We start from the raw sequence: 21774 nt of genomic DNA, 5'->3' as shown, positions 1-21774 counted from the left end.
AATATAGCATGTGTTGATTTACATTCAGTCTCTATAGTTCTCCTTTTATATGTGGATAGAGTTTTCCATACAAAGTTTATTGGAATTGCTTGGATCACTGAGCCACTGAGAAGAACTAAGTCTGTTACAGTTGATCATTGCACAAACTTGATGTTTCTTTGTATAATGTTTTCCTGGTTCTGCTTGATTCACTCAGCATCAGTTCATATAAATCTTTCCAGGTCTTTCTAAAATCAGTCTGTTCATTATTTTTAATAGAACAATTATATTTTTTCATTAATTCCTTTGATATTCTTGGCCTTTTCTTTTTCCACATTAATTTTATTATTATTTTTAATAATAACAAAGCTATTCTATAGCTTTATAAAACAATTATTTGGTAGTTTCATTGGTATGGCACTGAACAAGGAGAACAATTTAGGTAGAATAACCATTTTTATTATATTAGTTTGGCCTACCCATGAGCAATTGATAGTTTCCATTTGTTTAGATCTGACTTTATTTGTGTTTTGTAATTGTGTTCATATAGTTCCTGGGTTTGTCTTGGCAGGTAGACATCCAAATATTTTATTTTCTTTACAGTTAATTTAAATGTTGTTAATTTAAATTCTCTATCTCTTGCTATGCCTTTATTAGCACCATATAGAAATGTTGATGATTTGTGTGCATTTATTTCATATCCTTCAACTTTGCTAATGCTGTTAATTGTTTTAAGTAGATTTTTGGTTGATTCTCTAGGACTCTCTAAGTATATCATCATATGATATGTAAAGGGTGATAGTTTATATCTTTTCATTGCCCACTCTAATTTCTTTAATTTCTTTTTATTACTAAAGCCAACATTTCTAGTACAAAAATGAATAATAGTGGTGATAATGGGCATCCTTGTTTCATCCTGGTCTTATTGGGAAGGATTCTAGCTTCTCTCCATTACAAATAATACTTGCTGATGGTTTTAGATAGATGCTGCTTATCATTTTAAGGCAAACTCCATTTATTCCTATGTTTTCCAGTGTTTTTAATAGGAATGAATGCTATATTTTATCAAAAGCTTTTGCTGCATCTATTGAGATTATCATATAATTTCTGTTAGTTTTTCTATTGACATGGCCAATCATGCCAATAGCTTTCCCCACAGTCAATCAATCAGCCCTGCATTCCTGGTACATATCCACTTTGGTCATAGTGCACCACCCTGCTGATAAATTGTTGCAATCTCCCTGATAATATTTTATTTAAAATTTTTGCACCAATATTCATTAGGAAGACTGGTCTATCTCCTCCTTGGCTCCTCCTGGTCTAGGCACCAGCACCACAATAGAAATTATTTGAAGTTCAACCCTTCATTGAAAATTCATCTCCTCCCCTGAAAGATGAGACGCAATCTCCCTGAGTATCCCTGACTGCAATCCCAGTCCCTTGCCTTCAGGAATATGGTATTCCAGTGCTCCCCTTCCAAACCTTCATTGTAAAAATTACCAAATCCTGACTGTGGCTCCTCAACACTAGAACTGTTCTTTTCTGGCAGCCTGCAGCACTTTTCCCCTGAGATTATAGTTCTGGAGTCCTGCAACAGTGCCTCTTGAGGTTTTCTTTGTGGAGATCTCCCTCTAGAGGTGATCCATGGATTCTCTCAATGTCTACTTTGCCCTCTGGTTCTAGTATATCAAGGCAGTTTTCCTTGATGATCTCCTGGAGAATGCTATCCAGGCTCCTTTCTTGGTGGTGGCCTTCAGATACATCAATAATTTTTAAATTGTGTCTCCTGGATCTATTTTACAGATCAACTGTTTTTCCAATGAGGTATTCCATATTTTCTTCGATTTTTCGCTCTTTTTAGTTTGACTGATTCTTGACATCTCACGAAGTTATTAGCTTCCATTTGCATGATTCATTGTTTAATGTATGATTTTCTTCAGCTGGCCCATCCTTCTCCCCTTTCATCTGATCAACTCTACATTTCAAGGTGTTGTTTTCTTCAGTGGATTTTTTTTTTTTTTTGCATTTGATCAGTTATATTTTTAAGGAGTTGTTTTATTTAGTCAATCTTTGTTCTTCCTTTTCCAAGCTGTTGACTCTCTCCTGAACACCCCTCATCTCCCTTCTTCCACCTCTCTTATTTGACTCTTTATTCTTCATGAGTGGTTCCAAGAAGGCTCCTTTGGCCCAAGACCAACTCATATCATCCTTTGAGGCTTCCTGTGTGGACATCCCATCCTCCTTTGAGTTGGTTAAGATTCTTCTCTGTTTCCTACTCATTATCTTTCCTTCTTTCTTTCTTTTCTCCTATTATGTGACTTTTAAGGTCGAGCTCTGCTCTTGGGCACAGAAAGCTTTGAGTTTCTTTCTGAGTCCTAGCTTTGAGCACAGGGCTCCCTGTGTTTGGTGTCCTGCTCACAGGATGGGGAAATCCTACCCAGTCCCTGACACTGTTGTCCAGTCTCCAGGGCTGGGGCCCTGCTCTCTATGCTGGGACCTGAGGCTGCCGCACTGGTCTGCTCCACCACTGAGCCAGGACCAGGGGTCTTGGCAGCTGATCTCACCATGACTGAAACCCTCCCACTGGCCATCCCAGATACTGAGGCAGGCTGAGCATCCACCCACACCAGGCCTTCTTAAAGTCCCTCCAATTTATCCTGATCTGGAGAATAGTTTTATTCAATGCAAATCCTTGAATGAATGTGCATAAATAGGCACATAAGTAGGAATATAGATTCCTGTATTGGCCATGTTAAATATTTGTGTCCTGAGTCTATCATTTCTCTTGAGAAGTAGGTAGCATGCTTCAATATTGGTACATTGGAATCATGGTCGGTCATAATATATATCAGAGTTTCTAAGTCTCTAAGAACAGTGTTATCTAAGAACTATTGTTCAGTCATTTCAGTTATGGATATTGACTCTGTGACTTCATTTGGGCTTTTCTTAAAAAGAGGCTGCCATATCCTTCTACAACTCACTTTGTAGATGAGGAAACTGAGGCAAACAGGGTTAAGTGACTTGCACAGGGTCACATAGCTAGTAAGTGTCTGAAGCAGGATTTGAAGGAGGAGGAGTCTTCCTGAGTCTAGGTTCACCCCCCTAGAGTCCCAGAGGCTGTATAACTCCCTCTAAAGAATGTTATACAAGGGATTCCTTTACAGTAAGAGTTTGGACTAGTTACCAGAAAGGTACAGGGAAGGGCTGGTTCCTTTAGCTTTGGCACCATGTGAGGAAGAACAAAAGGTTGTGTACACAGAAAACCTTCAATCTGACATAGGTACGTCCAGGCATGTGGGTCTGTTCTCTCCCCCAGGAGGACTGGTACTGTTTAAACATGACCTGTAGCTGAAACAGACTCTCATAAACCTCTCTGCACTCACAAAATTAGATTCTATTCTTGGGGGAAACAGATAAATTCAGGGAAGGAAAAGTCAACTAGATCAAAGAATTTAGAGATACAAACACTTTGGGGTGGAAAAAAGGGAAAATAGGAGGAGAAATAGGGAAGAAAGGGAGAAGAGAAGGAGGGGAGAGACACAGAGAGAGGCAGACAGAGAGAGACAGACAGACAGAGAGATGAGGGGAAGAGAGAGATACACAGAAAGAAAGTAGAGAAAGAGCCAGAAAGAGGAGGGAGGGAAATCAAGCAACAGAAAGACTACAAATAAAGAAAAAGAACGAGAGAATTTCTTTCTCTTTTTCTTTTCCTTTTTAGACCAGGATCAACAACTGCTTTGATAGCATTCTGAGTCTGGAACTGGACCGGTGGTCAGAAAGGAAGAGTCCCAGTCTGCTTCTAGATCTCTATCACTCCTCCATCTCCATCGACATTCACATGGTGGGTAAGAATAATAGAATTGATAACAGTTTTTATTTCTGTAGCACTTTAAGGTTTCCAAACCTCATTCCTCACAACAATACAGAGTGAGAGTGCAAATATTATTATGTTCATTTTACAAATGAGGAAACAGGGACTCAGAAAAGTTAAATATTTGCTTAAAGTCACCCCAGTATATGAGAAATAATTTGGGAAGGTAGTGGAGCCAGATCAAGGAGTGTTGAGAATGAGAAGGTTGATGATCCTTGATGTCCTCCTCCCTGGTCAGGCTCCATCTGGAGTTTAGTTCTGGAAACTACTTTTAGGGAAAACATTGACAACTTGGAGTGGATCTAGAGCAGGACAAACAAGATGGTAAAATTACTCAAGACCAATCCATATGATGAGTAAAAAAAAAAAAATCCAAAACAAACCCAGTGATGGTTAGCCCAAAGAAGAAGAGAATGAAGATCACAGGAGGATTTATCTCTTAGTAACAAAAGTTCATACTCACATGATATGCAAAGTTCATGAAGCACATTCCTCACAATATCCCTTTGAGTAAGGCAAGTATTATCATTCCCATTTTACAGATGAGAAAATAGGCTCTGAAAACTGAAGTGTCTTGCTTAGGGTCACTTGCCAGAGTGGAATTCAACCCACATCTCCTCACTCTAAGTCCATTGTTTTGTCCATTATTCCAATATTGCTTCGTTTCCTCTCCTCAATAGTATTTTATTTTTCCAAATACATGTAAAGATAATTTTCAACATTCATAAGACTTTATGTTCCAGATTTTTCTCACTTTCTTCTTTATCCCACCCCCCAAAAAACAAAACCCAGCAAGCAATCTGATATTGGATATTTGTAACATCATTTGCAGGCCATACAAAATTATCAACTTATAGAACTCAAGCAGGGGGAGGTTCTTGTACCTAGCTTTCAACCTGTAGTTGCCTTTGCAAATGATTTTGCAAGCCTTATTTGGCCTTTAGGATAGACATTCCTCACCCCTGTTGTAGGGGAAGATTCCTTTACTGACAAAGAAAGTTGTACTGAACTGTTCTAGGAGCCCCTTTTAACTCACAGGATTATAATATTCTGTGATAACCTCTTTGTGCCTCCATTTCCTGATCTGTAAAATGAGATAATATCTGTATTCTCATACTGTCTCCTAACTGTTGTGAGGATAAAATGAGATAATATATGTAAAACACTTTGCAAACCTTGAAATGCTATATAAGTGTTAGCTATTATTATTATAGTTGCATGGGAACAGATAAGGTAAAGAAAATAGATCTGGCATTTCTACTGACTGGGAGGAGGAGGGAGCAAATGGTGTGTGTGTGTGTGTGTGTGTGTGTGTGTGTGTGTACATGCGCTCTTGCGTGCTGTGAGGGTTGAAATTAGAAAAGAGAGCCATAGGTCTCAGTGAGGGACTCAGTAAGAATTTGAACATAGGTCTTCTGACTCTTGGGTCAAATCTGTCCCTTTTTTTCCCCTTTTCTCTCCCTTCTTTCCCTTCTTTTTTTCCCTCTCTCCTTTTCTCCCTCCCTCCCTCCCTTCCTCCCTTCCTTCCTTCCCTCCCTTCCTTCCTTCCTTCTTTCCTACCTTCCTTCCTTCCTTCCTTCCTTCCTTCCTTCCTTCTTTCCTACCTCTTCCTTCCTTCCTTCCTTCCTCTCTTCCTTCCTTCCTTCCTTCCTTCCTCTCTTTCCTTCCTTCCTTCCTTCCTTCCTTCCTTCCTTCCTTCCTTCCTTCCTTCCTTCTTCCTTCCTTCCTTCCTTCCTTCCTTTTTTCCTTCCTTCTTTCCTCTCTTTCCTTCCTTCCTTTCTCTCTTTCCTTCCTTCCTTTCTCTCTTTCCTTTCTTTGTTTATTTATTCCTTCTTCCTCCTCCTCCTCCTCCTCCTCCTCCTCCTCCTCCTCCTCCTCCTCCTCCTCCCTCCTCCTCCTCCTCCTCCTCCTCCTTCTTCTTCTTCTTCTTCTTCTTCTTCTTCTTCTTCTTCTTCTTCCTCTTCCTCCTCCTCTTCTTCTTCTCCTCCTCCTCTCCCCTCCCTCCCTCTGTCCTTCTCTCTGTGTCTCTATCTCTGTCTGTCTTTCTCTCTCATTTATTGTCAGCTCACAGAAACACCAATTTTCCTGGCAAATAAGTGGTATTTTAAACTCTTATAATTTATTTATTCTTATTTTTTTTCCATCAAAAAATTGCAGCCTATCAATTATACAAGAAACTAAATGTCAGAGGCTAGTAGAGCATGTACTGGCTAAAAGAACACACTGAACTTGAGCCAGGCCACTTCAATAACAGAGATTATTCTATATTTGTAAATGTCTGTCATTCCACATGCCCATATTATAGGTGGAAATAATAGAGAAATGAAGAATTATTCTGGTGAATATCTTCAAATTTAAGTTCAGTTTTTACATACATGGTTTTCTGTGTCCCTTCCAATGGCAAGGTCTCTTTATATCATCTTCTTGTGGCTGGATGGCTAATGGAGAGAGCACAGAGTTTGGAATCAGGAAGCCCTGAGTTCAAATACTGCTTCAAATATTGACTATATGATCCTGGACAAGTCATTTATTCTCTCTCATCCTCAATTTTCTCATTTGTAAAAGGGGGACAAAATAGTAACAATTCTGCATGGTTGTCAAGGGGAACAAATATGGTAATATCCATATAGGGTTTTACAAACATAAAATTGTGTTTCATAGATACCAGCTATTATTGGAAGTCTATGCTGGAACAGTGAGAATCTAAGAGAAATCAAAATTTCTCTTTCAGGAGGGTTTCAGGATGAGGAGCACCATGTTCTTGCCTCCAGGAGCAGGAAATCTTAGTTACCTACATTAAGTCACACAATCCCAGCGTCTTTGGGGGAGATAAGAACTAGATTAGTCTCTGAGATATGATTGAGGGTCATCAGAGACAGCAGGAATTTGAGAAAAGGACATAGCTTTGGCAACCAATTTGTCTCTACTGGGGGAGGGGGGCGGTGCTTGTAAATAATCAGGAATTCAATTTATTTACCATCATCAACCTTTATTAAGTCCCTCATCTATATGCACAGCAAAATTCTTGCTGTGGAGGAAGATTCAAAGTTTCAATAACCCAGTCTTTCCCATCATTACAGTCTAGAAAAAAATAAGATTTAAATATAGATTTAACCACAATACACAATATTATGTAGTAAGTATATTTTGTTGAGATGCTGAGTCATTTTACAGTAATGCCTAACTGTGACCCCATTTGGAGTTTTCTTGGCAAGAATACTAGAATGGTTTGCCATTTCCTTCCCCAGCTCATTTTATAGATGAAGAAACTGAGGTAAACAGAGTTAACTGACTTGTCCAGGGTCACCCAGTTATTAAGTGTCTAAGGGCAGACTTGAACTCAGGAAAATGAGTCCTCCTAACTCCCAGATCACTAACCACTGAACCATCTATCTAACTGCCCCAAAATGTATAATTAGCAAAATATAAAGCAGAATTCAAAGTGAAATTTGAGCACAAGATTCTTCCTGGGGGAATGGGATTAGAGTTTAAAATGAAAAAGGTAAGTAGAGAAGGGGGTTGGGTAGAGAAGGGAATCAAGGATGCTCTTCTTAGAAGAGATAGCATTAGAATTTAACTTTAAGTGATGAATGAGTTCATGTAAAAGATTAAACAAGTGAAAAAGAGGGAGGCACTGAGGAGTGAGGGCATGTTGTAAAAGACAAAGAAGGTCAGTTGAGTTAGATCTAGAATGTGTGGAAGGAAGATAAGTCAGGAAAGGTAGAAAGACTCCAGATTGTAGTGACCCGGGAAAACTAAGAAATTGAATTTTATTCTGTAAGTGATAGGGAACCAGAAAAGACTTTGGAGCAGGGGTGTGATGTCACCAGACCCATAAATAAGGAGAATTAATGTAGCGGATCATAAAAGATAGATGGAAGGGGGAGGAAATATGGTGGTCATCAACTGGGGCCTTCATCACGTATAGCTGTACTCCCTTGGCCTTCAGCTAGTTGGGGAGCATGTGAAATCAGCCGAGGCCATCTCCCCGGGGCTGAAGGCTACCACGCTACAGATCTTGGAGAAGTCATTGAATGAATTCATCCCCAGGTCAGTCTTACATCCCCCAAAGATTGGGCCCTTTACTCCCCAGAGGGCTTGGCCCAAGATTACCTAAAGCCAGGACTCCTACCTTTCCTTGGGAGGGGAGTCAGAGGGAGTAGGTGGGAAAGAGAAACTATCACTAGGGACCCACAGAAGTCTGGGAACTCAAAGCTCAATTTTGCCATCTGTAACCCAAAGAATTGCTTCAAGCTTGGTTAGACATGAGTGCTTGAAACCAAATTTCACAGTGAGAATTTCTCTCCACCCCATCTCCACACCCCATAGAGTCCTCCTTTTTCCTGGGATTTAAGGAAGGGTCTAAGGGAAACCCACAATGAGATTGGCTGGGGAAAGGTTGGGTCAATTTCTTCTTCTTCACCTATTAAAGATTAAAATAGTTATTATAACCCATCATACTTATATTTTCTTCAGATCCTTGGAAATCAACCTGGATTTTAAAAATCAAAGAATCTGGGTCTGAATCTCACCTCTGTTACTCCCCACTTGTTGATTTGGGACAAAGGCTGTCTCTGGGCTTCTCTTTTCTCTCCCTGTTAAATGAAGGCATTGGACTATTTTGGCTTGAAGATCCCTGTTATTTCTAAATCCCTTTCCTCTCAAGGTTGGTGTGAGAATTACCAAATCTAAGAGGAAAGGAATTATGATGTCCCCAATTTGAAGAGAAGGAAACTGAGACCTAGAAAAGGGACAAAGTTCATTCAGGGTCACACAGAGAGAATTAGCCCCAGGAGCTGGGACCAGAGCCTATTTTTTTTTTTCTGTGTGACAAACATTAACATGGAAAAATTTACCTGTGGAAGGGCAGGGCACATGCCTCTGTCCCTCTTCTCTTGTCCAACCCCCACCTCTAGAATGTAGAAATTGTCCATCTGTCTTAGCCTGTCCCCTCCTGCTCCCACCTGGTTATCACCTCTACTTACCAGCCCCAGTTCTCCCCAGCAGAGTCGAAGTCCTTGAATAGGTGCATGGCAGACAAATGGCAGACAGCCCAAACCTTTCCTCTCTTCCACCAACCAGGCAATAACTGCTTTTAACATAAAAGAAAAAAGATCATGTTCATGCTTTTTAGTTTTCTTTTTAAAATTCTGTTCTAAGAAGTGTATAAAATACAAAAATCCTTAAGGTTCTCCCTCATTTAGCTCTAGCACCTCTAGATTGACAAGTCTAACAGAATGCCATTTCCCCCCTCTATTTTCATTTATTTTTATGTGTGTATTTATTTATTTTAGATATGATTTTCATTGTTGTTCAGTCATTTTTCAGTTGTGTCTGACTCTTTGTGATCCCATTTTGGGGTTTTTTTGGCAAAGATACTGATGTAGTTTTCCATTTTCTTCTCCAGCTTATTTTACAGATGAGAAAACTGAGGCAAACAGAGTTAAGTGACTTGCTAGTAAGTGTGAGACCTGATTTGAACTCATCAAGATTAAGTCTTTTTGACTCCAGGTCCAGCACTCTTTCTATTGTGCTCCTAGCTGTGCAGATATTTTGATTATGCTTTATTAAAAGAATAATTTCTGTATAATGTATAAAATTCAGATCTTGCAGACTCCTTTATCTGCCCATCCTGCCATCATTGCCCCTGTTTCTCTTTGACCTCCTTTGTAATAACGAAGCAGATTAATCAGACACTGCTCCAAGCTGACCAGTTAGTTCTAATTACAAAGAAATGTAAACATATCTGAAAGAATAGAACTGAGTCTTAAAATAGGTAACTCAATCAACCTGGGAAGGGGAGAGGAAAAGAACTTCCAGCTTTGTTTTGGGCACCCATAGACAGCTGTCTCATCTCAGCCCTGGGTGACTCTCTGCACAATTTATGTCCCTACCCACGCTGGAAGGTGAGGATGTGGGTTATGGCTGGGGCAGCCTTTGCCCTCCCTTCCATCGCCATCTCTCTTCCACAGTGAGGGTGGAGACAACAATACTGCCCCTTTAAGTCTCAGTTCCTACTTCTCAGGCATTACTCAGGGGTCCTCAAACTACGGCCTGCGGGCCAGATGCGGCAGCTGAGGACGATTATCCCAGGGCTATGAAGTTTCTTTATTTAAAGGCCCACAAAACAAAGTTTTTGTTTTTACTATAGTCCGGCCTTCCAACAGTCTGAGGGACAGTGAACTAGCCCCCTATTTAAAAACTTTGAGGACCCCATGAGAACTCTCTACCACCTGGAACTGTTCTCCAAAGCCCTGGAGCAGTGATTACTACCACTGTTCAAACCATCCTAATGCCTTTAGTGTCCCAGGGGGTTCTGGGTAATTTTGATTATTTTATGAAGCTATTTTAATATATATATATATATTAATTTTACCAATGCCCCTAGACATTTATATTATATTGTACCATATCATAACATATCATATTAGGGAGTTTGGGTTTGGAGTTGAGACCCACAGGTGAATACTGGCTCTGACATTATCTGTAGGGCCCCTCCTCTCTGTCTCAGTTTCCTCCTCTATAGCATGAGGTAGTTGGGTTACATGGTCTCTCACTTGTGTTCTGAATCTAAATTGTTTCCTAATTTGGACTAAGCCGTCAGGATTTTTTCCCTCCTTGCCTCTCTCCCTGTGCAGGTTTGAAAAGAAGTTCCTGGACTCAGACTCTGTCAAAGACCAGACCCTGCTCCTGCCCTACCTGTGTGCCTACATCAATGACTTTCAGGAGCTAAAGTAGGCTTCAATTTGTAGGGGAAGACACTCTAGTGGTTGGGGAGGAAGGGATACAAGTAGTCAGTTAGGTCAGTCTCTGGCTAAGGTCCAAACCCCACCTAAGTCATCTTCCACTCAACAAAAGTTTATTAAGCAACTCATTTGTTTAAAGCACTATCCTCAACAATGGGGGTTTGGGCATAATATGGTCCCTGCTTTCATCAAGTTTATAATCTGATAGAAGGATAAGGACATACTTATCTGAAATACTTAACAATACCTGCTAAATATATTGGAGAGAGGCAGAACACAGCCTCTGGAAGAACTCAGGATAAATGCTGTGGGGAAGGCTTCCTGGAGGAGGTAATGTTTGAATGGGTTTTTTTGTTTGTTTGTTTGTTTGTTTTTTGGGGGGGGAGATGTAATTTTTTATTTTTTATTTATTTTTTAAATAACTTTTTATTGACAGAACCCATGCCAGAGTAATTTTTTACAACATTATCCCTTGCACTCACTTCTGTTCTGATTTTTCCCCTCCCTCCCTCCACCCCCTCCCCCAGATGGCAAGCAGTCCTATACATGTTAAATAGGTTACAGTATATCCTAGATACAATATATGCGTGCAGAACCAAACAGTTCTCTTGTTGAACAGGAAGGATTGGATTCAGAAGGTAAAAAATAACCCGGGAAGAAAAACCAAAATGTAAACAGTTTACATTCATTTCCTAGTGTTCTTTCTCTGGGTGTAGCTGCTTCTGTCTATCACTGATCGATTAGAACTGAGTTAGATCTTCTCTTTGTCGAAGAAATCCACTTCCATCAGAATACATCCTCATACAGTATTGTTGTTAAAGTATATAATGATCTCCTGGTTCTGCTCATTTCACTTAGCATCAGTTCATGTAAGACTCTCCAAGCCTCTCTGTATTCATCCTGCTGGTCATTTCTTACAGAACAATAATATTCCATAACATTCATATACCACAATTTACCCAGCCATTCTCCAGTTGATGGGCATCCATTCATTTTCTAGCTTCTACAGGGCTAACACTACATTTTGGCACATACAGGTCCCTTTCCCTTCTTTAGTATCTCTTTGGGATATAAGCCCAGTAGAAACACTGCTGGATCAAAGGGTATGCACAGTTTGATAACTTTTTGAGCATAGTTCCAAATTGCTCTCCAGAATAGCTGGATGTATTCACAATTCCACCAACAATGTATTAGTGTCCCTGTTTTCCCACATCCCCTCCAACATTCCGCGTTATCTTTCCCTGTCATTCTAGCCAATCTGACAGGTGTGTAGCGGTATCTCAGAGTTGTCTTAATTTGCATTTCTCTGATTAATAATGATTTGGAGCATCTTTTCATATGACTACAAATAGTTTCAATTTCTTTGTCTGAGAATTGTCTGTTCATATCCTTTGACCATTTATCAATTGGAGAATGGCTTGATTTCTTATAAATTAGAGTCAATTCTCTATATATTTTAGAAATGAGACCTTTATCAGAACCTTTGATTGTAAAAATGTTTTCCCAGTTTTGAATGGGGTTTTAAAGTAGGAAAGAAATTGCAAATTAGGAACTCGACAGACACAGAGAGAAATGATAGGGCATTCCAAACACCGGGGAGAGTGTAACCAGAAGCTTAGAGGAAGAAGAGGGCTAATTATGTCTGGGGAACAGAAATGATGCTTTTATTTGGGGTGCAATAGGTAGAGGGAAGTAATAGGAGATAAAGTTGGAAAAGCAGGCTGGCACCAGATGGTGCCTCCAATATCTGGAGGAAGAGTCTATACTGACGTTCAGGAGAGAGCCAGCAAAGATTTTTTTTAGCAGAAATATGACTCGCTCTATGCAATAGGAAACTTGTTTTGACAAAAGTATGAAGAATGGATGTAAGAATAGAGAGAATAGAGGATGAAGATTCAGCTTTATGCTCATCTCTACCTCTTCTACCCTCTCTCCTTCCTTACTTTTTATTTATTCCCTCATCAGTGTAATTCAGTGGAGAAGAATCTTTGATTCTATTTTCCTCAGCCCTGACAATTATTCACTCAGTGACTTTGTACAAGGATCTTTATCTATTTAAACATCATCTATAATATTAAGTTAATGATACTTGTAGCACGTACCTTGCAGCATGTTGAGCAAAGAAATGGAAGAGACTGTCTTGTCTTTTTCTTACAATTCTGCAGGAAAAATATTAAATCTAAAGGCAGACTTGGGCCATGAGCTGGCCCCTTCTATATGGAAGCTGATAGGCAGGTGCTCCACATAAGGGAGATAAGAAAGACCCAGTCAGTTCTAACCGCAATACCAGATGTGGATAATATTTAATTGACAGCTCAGCCACCCAATGACATGAATGAAATGACAGAGAAGGTAGATAGTCCTTCCCACTCATATTTACCACAAAGTCCCCTAGAAAGTAGTTAACTCTTAGAAGCTAGAATCATTCACCATCTTGAAATCATTAAAGATTGGCCTCCAAGCTCTACCAGAAAGCTCACTCATGTTCTATCTTTATCCCTGTTTGAGGAATTCATCCCACGAAAGAGGATGTGGTATCTTAGAAAAGCACTTGATTTGAAGTCAGTAGATGTAGGTTTAAATCCTGATTCTGCTATTTACTAGTTTGTGATGATGGCTAACTCCCTTCCTGTCTTCCTGCCTCCTTTTTCAGATCTGTAGAATGAGAGAGCATCGGCTCAGATGATCTCTCAAATCTTGTCTGGCTCATGTTCTGAACCTGTACCACATCAGTGCTTGGGAAGGAACAAGAACCACAGAATTTAGAGATAGAAAGGACTTGAAAATCTAAGTCAAGGATCTCAATTTAGGAATGAGGAAACTGAGGTCCAGAAAAGGCAGCTCACAAAAAAAAGCAAATTGTCCAAATCCCCATGTCTCCAACTTTGTGGCAAAGGAATAGAAGGATCATGAGAGAAAGATGCCTTTTGGTTTTCCTTGGGATTTTTTAACCTTTTGGTAATTACTCTGCCAACAGATCCCATTTCTATGGCACTTAACAGTTTTTAAATATTCTCTCCACAAGAGTATTGTATCTTCACATACAAGGATTTTTAATCCTCTTTTAACAGATCAGGAATCTGAGACCTGGAAAATGGAAGTAATTTGTTCAGTGTCATAAAATGATCCAGGAGCAAAGTTAGAACTTAAACCCAGACTCCTTCACTCTCCATCTGATACTTTTTCCAATTTCTCCTTACTGACCCCCTCTTTTGGTGAGGTTTAGAATTCTGTTCCCAGTTCTCACTTGCCTACCAATTTATGAACTTAAGGGACTAGATTTTATCTATCCCTCTAGGGGATTCGAAGTCAGAAGACCTGGGTTTCATTGCCAGATCTACAATTACTACTTAATGGTATAAGTCATTCTCTTTCACTGGAACTAAGTTTCCTGATTTCTAAAATGAAGTGGATGTTCTAAAAAGATTTTTTTTCCACTTTAGAACTTAAATAAGAATTCCTTTACATCCCCACCTCCTATAGAGATACCATCAGGGCTGTTGCTTAGGGATTTCATAAATATTTCATATGTCCCACTTCTGCCCTCCTTTCCCTCTCATCCCCACCCCCAAAAAAAAAAAAAAAAAAAAAAAAAAAGCTTCCCAAAGTCCTCATTTACTCTCAATTTCTTGACTTCTGGGAACCAGTTTCCCCTACTTGCAATACAAATCCAGACCTCAAGATGGCAGAAGGCCACTGGGAATCACTGGTCTAGCCCAACTACTAAGAATCAATGGATTGAAGAATCAGTCTCCAAACAGGAGTTCTTTAAATCCCCATGTTCCTAGTCTTAGACAGCGGGGGATTATAGAAGGACACCATTCTGGGTCCTTCCCTTAGGAGTAGACAAGAGAAACAGACCCAGTCCTGGATTTGGAAAGTACAGAGTCTAGTTATAGGAGAAGGGCATGAGATAGGGCACAGTCAATTCAGGCCAGTGTGGGGTATTATAAGGGACAGAGAGATTCAAGAAGAACCATTGTTTACTGGCATAATCGGGCCTGGTTTCCTGAAGGAGGTTACCCGAACTTAACCTTAAAGGGATTACTGTCCCCTTATCCAAGGAAAAGATGACATTCCAGGTAAGAGGAGTAGCTCAAAAACAAAAAACAAAAAGATGGAAATGAGTATCAGGTATGAGAATGAAGAAATAGTGCTTAATGAGACATAAGAGATGTATTGAATAGGATGAGATAAACTTGGAAAAGAAGCAGAAGTCAGGCTAGAGAAGAAGCCTTAAATACCAGGCTAAGAGGTTGTATTATATGGAATAAGAGTAGAAATGGGGAGCCACAAAAGGTTGGAGATCAGGAAACATCAGACAACAAGTATTTATTATACACCTGATAAGTGTCACTCACTGAGTCACAAAGGCAAAAGTGAACCATTTCCTGCCTTCGAGGAGCTTCCATTCTAATGGAGAGACAACATGTACACATAAAACACATCCATATACAATATATACACATAGATGTAATCTGGGATTCAGGCCCAAACTAATTGCATAAAACTCCACTGATGAGGAAATGATCCAGGCTTGGTTACCTATGCAAAATGCATGCAAAGCAGAAACATGATCTTACTTGTTAGCTGGAAATTATGGACTTATTTCAGCAGTCTTTAGAAGGAGGAAGGAGAAGCAGCAGAGGTGGAGGAGAGGCTATCTAGAAAGCTTTGACAAAATTAGGTAAAAAGAAATTGAATGAGGGGGTGGTGATGTGTATATAAAGATGGGAATAAATTTGGGAATTGGAAGTAACCAAACCAGGTATCAACAGTGGATTGAATTTAGAGATGCACATAGTACAGAAATTCTGTAGTGGTCAAGAGGATAAGCAAAGCAGGCCAATCATTTTAGATTAAGGCATTCAAAAGCAAAGGATTTAGAAATTACATTTTGTTGTTGTTGTCAGTCATTTCCGTCATTTCCAAACCTTCATGGACCCATTTGGGGTTTTCTTGGCAAAGAGACTGGAATGGTTTGCCATTTCCTTCTCCAGCTCATTTTATAGATGAGGCATTGAGGCAAACAAAATTAAGTGACTTGTCCAAGGTCACAAAGCTCATACTATATTATATAAGATCAAGGAGCATAGGGCATGGTGGCTGTCTAAGTAGCAAGGGTGGTGATCACCTAGATACAGAAGGACACTGGCAAGAGCACAGAGTCCTTAGGAGCTCTGTTTAGACTGGACATTGGGGTCTGAGTTCAATTATTGTGTCTTCTATTCAGTACTTATGTGATCTTGAACCTTTATAATGAAGGATTTGGATTAGATGTCATCATCCAGTACTAATTCTGTGATCTTTTGGTCCCATGATTCATGAACACAAGAAGTCCCCAAGAAATGCTTTCTCTAGTTTCAGTTTCTAACACTCATGCTACATCCACTAACTTTGGGATATGATGCAAGTATTTTTTCCTGTATCCTCTTCTTTCTTTCTATTTTTTCTGTCTCAATCTCTCATTCTTTTCCATAGGTTTAATTATTATCTTTTTAAAATGATTCTGAGATCTATATATCCACTCTCAATTTCTCTCTCTTGAGTTCTAGTCCAACATAATGAGTTACCTATTTATTGGAGCTTGTAAAGTGGATATCTCCTATACATCTTAAACAGATCCAAAAGAGAACTTTCTTTCATCTAGGATGCACACGCTTCTGAAACTTGTCAAGGTCATCACCATTCTTTACTCCTTATACTATATCACAAAGAATATCCATTCAGTTGTCCAGTTTTATTTTTATTGATACAACTTGTCCTGTCCAATCATACAGCCATCATTCTAGTACAGGCCCTCATCACCTCTCAAGCAGACTAAAGGATTGGCCTCCTAATTGGTTTTCTGTTTCAAATTCATTCCTTCCTTCCTTCCTTCCTTCCTTCCTTCCTTCCTTCCTTCCTTCCTTCCTTCTTTCCTTCCTTCCTTCCTTCCTTCCTTCCTTCCTTCCTTCCTTCCTTCCTTCCTTCCTTCCTTCCTTCCTTCCTTCCTTCCTTCCTTCCTTCCTTCCTTCCTTCCTTCCTTCCTTCCTTTCTCTTTCTTTCTTAGATTAAGTGACTTGCCCACAGTTAGTATCTGAAACCAAATTTCAACTCAAGTCTTCCTGACTCAAGTCTCTTCTCCCTTTAATCCATTTTCCACTCTACTGCCAAAATAATTTTCTTAAAACTCAGGTCTGACTACATCACCCCCTACTCAATAAATTCCAATAACATTATTTTTAGAACAAAATAGGGAATCCTGCTAGGCTTTTAAAGTTCTTCCCAACGTAGCTCTTTCTTTCCTTTCCAGATGTACAAATCCCACCCCTCTACTTACTCTAGTATCTACTCTAGCCTGCTCCATCTCCCATCTCGGTGCCTTTGGCTGTCCCCCATGCTTGGAATATTCTCTGTGTTCATCTTCACCTCTCAGAACCTCTAGACTCCTTAAGATTCAGTTAGATCTTCACCTTCTGAGGAAGGCATTCCCCTGCTCTTCCTAGCTGTAGATGCCTGGGTTATCTTGTTTGTTTTTTATACACTTAGACTTGGGCATGTCTCATGTTTCTTGAAGGAAGGGACTATTTTGTTTTGTCCTTTCATTGTTAGCACCTTGTACAGCAGCTAGAGCACAGCAGATGCTTAGTAAATGCTTCTTAGTTGACTGATTGATCGAAGGAGTGAGCCTCTCTGCTTCTCATTTCATTTTGTCCCATCTAATCTTGTTCATATTTACTTGGTTGGCCAGTGACTCTCTGCATTATGTTGGCCTAATTATCTCTCCCTGTGAATCTTGTTTTCCTCCTCAGCAAAATGAGGAAGTTGGATAAGACAGCTTCCCATCTCCTTCCAGCTCTGACATTCTACACTCTATGGTGTGGTTGCCCAGATGATCCCCAGAGTGGGCCATGCCAGACTCTCCTCCTCCTCCTCCAGCTAGCAGCTGCCCTTTTGGTCTTTCTCTCACATGCTTCCCAGGCACACCCCAAAACAACCAGTTAAAGCTGAGCCAATCCTACAATTCTGGGATTTTCCAGCCCAGGGCCCTCCCTCGTCGGCAGGCAACAGATGGACATGAAACTAGCAGTGCCCTTCTCAGAGCAGGGGAAGATTCAGGAGCCTTGGAGCCATTTTCTTGCTGGGAGATCCAGGGCCTATATTTGAGGGGAGGTGGGGAGGAAGTTCCCTGTCTGTGGTAACACCATTTCAGAATTCAAGTGGTACCCACTGTAACCCTTGCCCAGATACCTTCTCTAGATGCAGGTCTTTTCTTCTTCTCCCCATCAAAACTGACCACAAGATTCACCTCCCATCCCTTCAGGGCTCCATTCCCAGACCTGTAACAATGACAATTAACAAGATAACTTGGAGGCAACCCAGGTAAGGCTGAGAGCCCAGGTCTTCAAAGGTGCAAATTTGGATTCTAACTCCAGCATTATCATTCTCTTTATAACTGTGAGCAAGTCAGGTCTCTTCTGTGGGCCTCAGTTTCCCCAAACATAGCATTTCCCTCACAACAACCCTATGAGAAAATCAGCAAAAGTTGTCTTAGATAAAGTGGAGTTTCAAAGCAGGGGGCTCAACTTGCCCAATATCAAAGCTAATACATAGAACCATGATTAGAAAATTAATGTGCATTTCATTGTATTCTTTTGCCTCCATAGGATTTGAATAATTGAGAGAAGCAACATGGGGCAGTAAAAAGAGTGTTGTTACATTTGAAATAAGAGAACTGGGGTTTACATTTAAATTCTGCTACTTAACAATGGTCTTGTGACCTTGGGATTTAGCATCAGTTTTCTGAGCAGTTATGAGAACATGAGAAGGAACTCATGTAAAATGGAAAAATTTGATTAACCATCTTCTGAGAATTTCAGCCCTAAATCTAGAACCCAGTAGTCTCAAAGTCTAATATTCAATGAGGTTTTTTGTATTCTTAGACCATTGTTTGCAGAGGATAAAAGGGGTAGCAATCACAGACCCCAAAGTACAGAGAAGTCTCTCACTAAATGGACATGGAGGCCGTCTCCCCTTCCCAGAGTCCTGAGCCCTGACCAGTTCTAGGAAGCTTATCTGCTCCTGGCTTTTTCTCTCCAGGACCAACCTACCTGTCAAATTCACGAGCAGCCTTAAGACTGTGGGAACAACTCTGTCTGAGGTGATTAACAGGTTCAAAAAGCAAATGTTGGTCCATTTGCATCAAGAAACACAGGTAAGACCTTTAGTTTTAAATTTCTAGACTCATCTGCTCCAGTGATATATGAAAGTAGGTTACTAAAACAATATATAAACATGATTTTAGGCTACATATTGACTTAGAAAACCACATATTAACTTTATTTATGTCCTATTTTATTATTTTTTATTTATTTTGTTAAATATTTCCCAATTGTACTTTAATTTGGTAGAATGTTGTGGGTTCCAAAGGTTAAGTGTTTGACATCTCAAATATGCTTTGTTTAAGGAAGACAGAAAGGGAGCAAATTCAGATTCTGTCTTCAGGGAACCTAAAATCTGAGAAAGAGAAAAAGGAGAACTAGATCTTGCTCTCAGGGAGTCTAAAGTTGGGAAAGAGAGGAAGGGGTGACCTAGGCTCTGCCATCAGGAAACTTTCAACTTGGAAGAGCCAAATCTCCTTTTCAAGAAAAGGGAACTGACTCTCAAATGTTGCATGGACTCAGTGCCTAATAAGGAGCAGCAGCAAAAGAAGGTGAAAAAATGGAGAGGAGAAGAAGGTCACTGGGGGGAGCTGAGAACTTCTTGGAGGAGAAAGGGATTGAGTTGTTTTATTTTTTGTTGTTGGTGGTGGTGGTTTGTCTGTTTGGTTTTGGCAAAACAATTGGAATTAAGTGACTTGCCCAGAGTCACACAGCTAATAACTCTAAAAGCTTAGATTTGAACTCAGGTCCTCCTGATTTCAAAGGTGGTGTTCTATTCACTATGCCATTTAGCTGCCCCAGAGTTGAGCTTTAAAGAATAGAACAGATCCAGAAAAGTTGTGAGTAAATATTTTTTTCCCTCAGACACTGTCCTGGCCATAGGATAGAATGATTGGGGCTTTCTGTTATTCTATTCCATGCCCACTGACTCCTCCAAAGGTAGGGGTAGGAAATCTGCCCTCATACTGGCTGTATGGTCATACTGGGCAAGTCACATAACTATTTGTCTCAGTTTCCTCATTTTAAAAATGAGCTGGAGGAGGAATTGGCAAACTATTCCAGTATCTTTGCCAATAAAACCCCAAATGGGATCACAAAGAGTTGGAGAGAACGGAAAAGATTGAGCAACAACAAAAACCTTAAAGTATCATAGAAATAGTTGTTGTGGGAGAGAAAAAAAACATGCTAAATTCTTTTTTTTTTTTGATTCATTGATATTTATTTTTAAATAACAATAATAGCTTTTTATTTTTCCAAACACATGCAAAGATAGTTTTCAATATTCACCCTTGTAAACCTCGTGTTCCAAATTTTTCTACCTCCTTCTCTCCCACATCCCTCCCCAAGACAGCAAGTAATCTAATATAGGCTAAAAACATGCAATTCTTCTAAATGTATTTCCACATTTGAAATGTGCAAGAAAAATCAAATCAAAAGGGGGAAAAAAACACGAGAAAAAAAAACAAGCAAACAATAAAAACAAAAAAGATTTGAAACTACTATGCTTTTATCCATATTCAGTTCACTAGTTCTCTCTGTGTGTACATGAATGGCTGTCTCCATCACAAGTCCATTGGAATTGCCTTGAATCACCTCATTATTGAAAAGGGCCAAGGCCATCCCAATTGATCATCACATAATCTTGTGGCTGGGTGCAATAGAATATGCTAAATTCAAATAACTAGTTTTTGAAAGTACCTTTTGAAGAATCAAATGTGTGAATGAAATCAGTTTCTTGTTGTCCAGGGTGTCCCCCTCCCTTCTCTCCCCCAGTTTTCATTGTTATTGTTTTGTTTTTGGAAGCAATTTGGACTGACTTGTTCAAGGTTACAGCTAATAAGGGTCTGAGACCAGATTCATACTCTGGTCTTCCTGACTCCAGAGCCGGTGCATTCATCCACTGTACCACCTAGTCCTAATTTTGTCCTAATTTTGGTGTGTGTCTCAGTGTGTGTTTATAACTATCCTATCCTCTGTCCATATACACAGACATCTTCCACAAACATATTCCAGTTTGGTCTCTTGAAGGAAGTCAAAGAATATAGACAGAGGCAGACAATCATTTTTAGGACACACAAGTAGACTCGGCTATTGAATGAGCAGGAATGCATGAGATTGCTGACCTGCCAGAATCCACACTGATCTTTGACAAAGGCCGGAGTGGAGGATCATGACAAGTGGCAGGGGCTTTCTGGGAAAGATGGAGGAGAATATGGGAAAGTTTTTCATTTTCCTCTCATCTCTCTTTACAAAAAGCCCTTTTGTAAGAGGCAAAAGGAGAAGTTGCCCAAGCCATGTAACAAGAAGTGGTGTCCAAAGGAGCGGGCATGGGAGAAGAGATAGTATAAGAGGAAGCAGTGTGTCAGAGGATGGATGCACTATGTGAGACAGTGTACACTTGTCTATTATGTGAAGTGGGCCCTCACTGCTGAGTGGCAATCCTTTATCACATAGCCACAAAATCTGTTCCCAAAAGTTCTCTCTCTTCAGGTTTCTAAATATACTCCTATGAACTCTACCCTCAATATATGACTGCTTCCTACTTGGCAGACAAGGTTGAGGTCATCCATTGTGAGCGCTGTTCTCTCCCATTCTCCATGCTCCAAAATGTGTCTATACTTCCACTTACCCTCTTCCACTTGCCCAAAGTCTCTGAGAATGAGGCACATTTCTCTTCTTGCCAAAACTAACTCCCTTTATGGTGTCTGTGATTATTTAAAAAATTCCAAGAGACACAGTTTCCAGATAATGTAATTATTTTATTAATAATATTTATTATTATAACAATAATAAACATATTTAGTAATAAAAGGGTCATTTGGCCATATTTCTCAGTCCAAAGACTCTTCATGGAGGAGAGTTCACAGTTTATATGCCCTTCAAAGAGTATGTGCTCTGAAGGTGACAAATTCTGATTGGTTAACAATGAGAAACTAAATATTACGAGAGGCTGAGTTATATTCCAATGAGGGTTTTAGGGTATATAACTTAGACCACCAGAGTCTTGGTTAGAGAGATTCATCAATTTTCCTAT

General features: G+C 39.8%; 1 protein-coding gene across 2 annotated transcripts in view; it reads left to right on the top strand.

Annotated features, from left to right (window-relative positions):
* The window catches only part of EXOC3L4 (exocyst complex component 3 like 4), a 52993-nt gene that overhangs the window by 19494 nt on the left and 11725 nt on the right, over window positions 1-21774 (top strand). For both annotated transcript variants that reach the window (XM_031953202.1, XM_031953203.1), the window contains 4 exons: window positions 3698-3820; window positions 7800-7900; window positions 10489-10584; window positions 18679-18793. In XM_031953202.1, the coding sequence (XP_031809062.1) occupies window positions 3698-3820; window positions 7800-7900; window positions 10489-10584; window positions 18679-18793 (435 nt within the window). The remainder of the gene's footprint in view (window positions 1-3697; window positions 3821-7799; window positions 7901-10488; window positions 10585-18678; window positions 18794-21774) is intronic.

This window comes from Sarcophilus harrisii, chromosome 2 (assembly GCF_902635505.1).
Source record: "Sarcophilus harrisii chromosome 2, mSarHar1.11, whole genome shotgun sequence".
NCBI lineage: Eukaryota > Metazoa > Chordata > Mammalia > Dasyuromorphia > Dasyuridae > Sarcophilus > Sarcophilus harrisii.
Note: the sequence above shows the minus strand (reverse complement) of the source record. Positions and strands in the feature narration are given on the sequence as shown.